Source organism: Morus notabilis, unplaced genomic scaffold (genome assembly GCF_000414095.1).
Source record: "Morus notabilis unplaced genomic scaffold, ASM41409v2 Scaffold69, whole genome shotgun sequence".
NCBI lineage: Eukaryota > Viridiplantae > Streptophyta > Magnoliopsida > Rosales > Moraceae > Morus > Morus notabilis.
Window position 1 is genome coordinate 179,695 of NW_010364208.1, and position 5,498 is coordinate 185,192.

Genomic DNA, 5,498 nt, shown 5'->3' on the forward strand with positions numbered 1-5,498 from the left:
TAAAAAATCTTTAAAAATCTTTATTTACATAGAAAAAATTCTTTTTGCCAGTAATAAAAAGAAAATTTACATGAAAAAAATGTTTTTACTAGCCGTAAATGAACCATTTACGTGATAAATGATTAACTTACCACATAAAATACTATTTATTTCAAATAATTTTAAAAATTTACTATTTACTACATTCTCCCAATTATCTATTCGTATAGCCAATTTACTTAATTAACTCTCTATTTATTTTTTACACAACACGAGGTCGAACCCGTAATCTCCCACAAACTCCATTCCACCTAAATCCTCCGGTGCCACTAAATTAAACTTTCTTAGGCAATTAACTCTCTATTTCATGGGGAAAAAATTGAGTTTAGCTATCATATGAGATTAAAAAATAATAATAACAATTTAACCAAATTTCATCAAATTTAACAATTTAAAAGTATGTATGAATGAGATATTTCAACATTTTGGGAGACTTTAAGGTGAGATCTCTTAAAAAATCACTAATAAAACCCCTTATTTTGACCGTGGGATTAAATTTTTAACGGTTAAATTTATACATATTCGTATTAAAAATTTACAGTGCATCGCACAAAATTACATACTATACAAATTTAATTATTAAAAAATAATTTAACAATCAAAACTAATTAAACGTTTAGTTTATGGATTAGAATCATAAGATTAAAACTATTTTTAATTTACGTGTATTTTTTATAAAAAAAATACTATAACGAATCATAAATTATAATTTAAATTAAGATACGAATTTTTTAACCAAACAACTCTCGTAAGGAAAAGAAACGTACCTTATCATAAAATCCAAAAAAAAAAAAAAAAAAGTCTTTCATTGTGTTGTGTTGCTTTAATTCGAAAGCTTGGGGAATAGAGTCTACGCCTAAGACTATGCCCTACACCTAAGAGGGTACTTTCACTAGAAAGGGGTCCCTGGCATTCTTCTTTACTTTGTGGGTACATTTGGGTAGTTTTGCTGAGAGACTTAATTTAGGATGATGTTTGGTTCATAAATCTAAAATTATAATTTAAAATTATTTTTATTTTATATATATATATTTTAATTCGCAAGAAGGATGCTGGAACGCCAAGTACAGAAGCGTGTCGAATTGCTTCGCCGGATTATCGTCCCCGAACCGATAGGAGGGCTCGAGCGGGTACCCGAGGGCCTGTTTGGCCTCGAGCAAGTATTCGTCGATCCAGGTTTGGTCGGCATTGTTGAGCCGCGAAGAGGGCAAGCAAGAGCTCAGCAATGGGAACGATTTGAGGGACAATTGGGGGCTGTTGAGGAATCTCTCCGCTAATCTCTTGTCGTCCAATGGAGGTCTGAGCACGAACCGCTTCGGCGGGACCTTCTTCTTCGGAGAAGTCGCCTTCTTGCGCTCGGCGAGCTCTTTGAGGAGTCGCTGGGGAGAGTTCCGAGGGAGGTCTTGTTGTGGATCGACGGCGACGGCGAAAATTCGGAGGTTTCGCGATGTTGGGGTTTTCGGGTTCAAGGTTTTGAGAGAAATCCGGATTGGGAAGGTTGAGAAGGAGGACGAGAAGGAGTAATTTGAGGGGTTCGGGAGGTTCGTGAAGGAAGAAGAGAGTTCCATTTTTGGAGCTTCAATGGCGAAGCAAGATGAAGAACTGGTTTTGGGTTTTGGTGGATTCTAGAAGGAAGTGGGGTTTTAGGGGTGGGATTGATCCGCCATAGATGGAGGGTTTAGTGAGACTGGTTCGGTTCTTGTGCGGGTTTTGGAGGTTGGATAAGGTGGAAAGAGCGCCACCAGTGAACTCTCTTTGATATTTTTTCTTGCTGGTGTGTGTCGTTTTTGGCCACTTCGTACTATGAAACGGTGTCGTGTCCTCTTATTATTGTAACTTTTTCATATTTTCCTTCTCTCAGGACAGGATACTTTCATAGCGTCGAGAGAAGAATTATCCACATTTGTCACCGGAAAATGGTAATATGGACGTTTATTTGATGAATTTATAATTATGATTTAAAATTATTTTTAATTTATGTATATTTTTTATAAAAAAAATATTATAACGAATTATAAATTATAATTTAAATTATAGTATAAATTTTTTTTTAAACTCTCTTATAATTTTAATTACAAGAATCTATTAACTGTTTGTCATCTATTAACTACATTGATGGGATAGACTTAATAGAATAATTAACCTTCTCTTTTTCTCTTTTCCTTAAAAAAAAAAAAAAAAAAAACCCTTCTCTTTTTCTCATTTTTGGTTTTCTTTTGCTTTGACATTGATACGAAAGAGAGCAAAAAGAAAGAGCCCATTTATCGAGGCAAGATTCTAAGATGCAAACAAAGAAGTCAAAAGCATAGATTTTCATATTGGATTGTGATGCATTTCTTTTTAAGGTAATTAACACATATAGGTCCCTTTTATTTTACTGATTTGAGTTTAAAATTTGAGTTTATTATAGTAAAAAAATTCTCATAAACAATTACATTTAACTTTTTTACTACAGTAAAAAGCTCTCACATAAAATTATATCTCAACTCGAATTAAAAACTCGAATCAACAAACTAAACGGGCCTTAGTCTCTAACATATTTAGTAAATGATAATTTAATTTAATTTATTTTTTAATTTTAACAAAACAACTTCTAAATTCTTAAAATAGGTGCATTTAACACCTCGTTCATCTCTGTCAATTTTCTTACAGAAACTAGCATCTGACCCTCACGTGACATTCTTAGCAGAGGTATAATAGTAAAAGCGTATGGGGCTGAATTTAGGCCGTTCAATTTAACAAAAAGTAAAATTAAAAAGGAGGGAAAAGAGGAAAGATCCACATTGAATTAGCAGATCACTTTCTTTCAATCAAACTAATGTTTGATTGGAGAATTTAAATCATGTGATTCGAATTATTTTCGATTTATATAAATTTTTTGTGAGGGAAAATACTGTAGCGAATCATGAATCATGATTCGAATCAGGGAACGAATCCCTCTACCAAATATGTTTGAAGGTTTCTGTTAAATCTGACCTCAAATGAAGAGAACTGTAAAGATTGAATTGTGGATTTGAGTAGAGCGCAATTCGAGTCGTGTTTTAGTGATTTTTTTTTAAATTTATAGTTAACTTAAACACGATCCGTGATGAAATTTTTAAAAAATGACAACACGAACACAACAGACCAATTTACTAGTTGATACGACATGATAAGAAAATAACTTGTGACACAAAATTAACCCGTAATTTAAAATTGACACGTAAATTATATAATTTTCTTTAATTTTTTACATATTAAAAATAATTTAAAATTTATAACACACTAAAATATAATAACATCTATCAAAATTAAACAAATAATAATATAAAATTTTTAATATAACTATTATAATATCATAATTTTATAATAAAATATGTAATGATATATATATATATATATATTAATTTTTTACAAATTTCGTATCGTATTCGAATTAAGTGGGTGTAACTTAAAATTAACTCATGTTTTTTCGTATCAGATTGACGCAATTCTAACACAAACTTATTTTTTTTAACCCTAACCTATAGGTGACATATATTATCAACCTTAAATTTGAGCATTGAATCTAGAGTGAAGTGGGTTGGAGAGGGGGTGAGACGTGAAGAAGGCCTTTTTTTTCCTTATTAATCTTGATTAAAAAAAAAACTGATAGCTGGGTTTGTTGTTTGTGATTAAAAGAAGAAGAGTAAATCAGGTAACTTCGTCTTTTCAGCTTGAATACATATTCAAGGGTAAATTTCCGTAGAAAAGTAACAAAAATAGATAAAAATGTATTAATTGCACCTATTTAAGAGTTTAGAAGTGTTTTACTAAAATTAAAAAAATAAGTACTAAACTGTCACTTAAGTAAACTTAATAGATTATGGGTTATAGGTTAACAGATTATGGGTCATAAATTAAGAGTTATTTGTGTCAATTACTTTTATTTTTATTTAACCTAGAAAAGAAAGGAAAAGAAAAAAAAAACATAAAGAGTATAATAGAAAGAAACATTAAAGTGGGTAAATAAAAAAAGAAAAGAAAAGAAAATTACACAAAGTTAAAGGGCATTATGCCATATTGCCATCCATAAACCCAAATCAAAATATTCACATGAGCGAGACGGAGAGAGCAAAACGATCGATAACCCCAAATTTTGACAATTTCTTTTTTTATTCTCTCTCTGTACACGTGCATTGACTGAAATGTCCTCACCTTCGCACTAAATTTTCAACCAAAATAAAGCATTGCCATCACAGTCAATCAGGTGAAACCAAGGATACTTTCGTGATTCCACATGCATCATAAAACCAAAAAACGAAAAAAAAAACGTAGTCGTACTCACAAAAACCCAAACCCCCAACTAAAAAATTAAGACAAAAAAAAAAGAAAAAGAAAATCATTTTCCTTCTTTTCTTTTCTTGTTTTTTTTTTTTCACCTGCTTTCTTCTTCTTCTTCTTCAAAATTTCTCTTACCGTTGTCGTCTCCGTCGTCGTTGTCGATTACTCACCACGCGCCATCCCTTCGGTGACGGAGGCGAGCTTCTGGAGATTCAACCTCACGACGGTGTCGGCAAAGAGACGCGTGTCCTCCTCCGTGTTCCCCTCCGGCACATCGACGACGTACGATTCCAAAACGACGGTCCAGATCCTGCCGTCGCGCTCGAATCCGTGCACCGTCGTCACCGACCGGTAATTCCTCAGCCTGTGCTCGCCTCCGATGATGCTGAATCCCGTCACGCGTCGCTCGTCGTCGAGGATGTCGAGCCTCTCGGTGCTCGTCTCCGCCGGGAGGCCGGAGATGACGTTGACGTCCCTGGTGGCTCCCACCGCCATCTGGAAGTCGCCCTTCACGACGCAGCTCTTGATGAAGTGCTTGTAGGTCTGCGGCTTATCGAATCCGCGGACGACCGACCACACAATCTCCGGCGGCGCGTGGATTCTCCGCGCGAGTAGGGAGGAGCATTGGCGGCGGCGCTCGACTAGGTAGGTGTGGAACTCGGTCACGAACCGGGTCAGCTCGACGAACTCGTCCTGAGTCAGCCCCGCCGGAACCGCCAGGTGGTGGCTTGTTGTGGCGGTCTCCTCCGAGTTCTCCTCCGCCATTGAGATTGAGCTTTCGGGATTCTCCATTGACGCTGAATTCTTAGAGAAAGAGAGAGAGAGTAGAGGAGAGAGAGAAGAAGAGAGAGAGGGGATAGAGAAGAGGGATTTTATTTGTTTATAAGGAATGGGAATTTGGGGAAATGGAGGGGGCAAAACAGGAAAAGTACGTTGAGGAGTTTTGTGAATTATTTTTATCAAGTGATTTTAATTAATGGAAATAATGATAAAATATTAAAATTAATAAAGAGAAAAAAAAAATGGTGGAGATGGGGGAGTGTTGAAAAGGTGTCAAGTTGGTGAGATGACATGTGGGTTGTGGCTCAGTGGCTCATGTGCTAGTTGCTTGACATATCAACCCTCGCTTATTTAAGCCCCACAAGCCGAGCCGATAA

The 5,498-nt window shown here is 35.2% G+C and overlaps 1 protein-coding gene across 1 annotated transcript; it reads right to left on the bottom strand.

The window, feature by feature from the left end:
* Positions 1-4,410: 4,410 nt before the first annotated feature.
* On the bottom strand, positions 4,411-5,202 carry LOC21406025 (abscisic acid receptor PYL1). Its single transcript, XM_010106003.2, has one exon. It carries the CDS (start codon positions 5,131-5,133, stop codon positions 4,504-4,506), a length of 630 nt encoding a protein of 209 aa, XP_010104305.1. The 5' UTR covers positions 5,134-5,202; the 3' UTR covers positions 4,411-4,503.
* Positions 5,203-5,498: the final 296 nt, after the last annotated feature.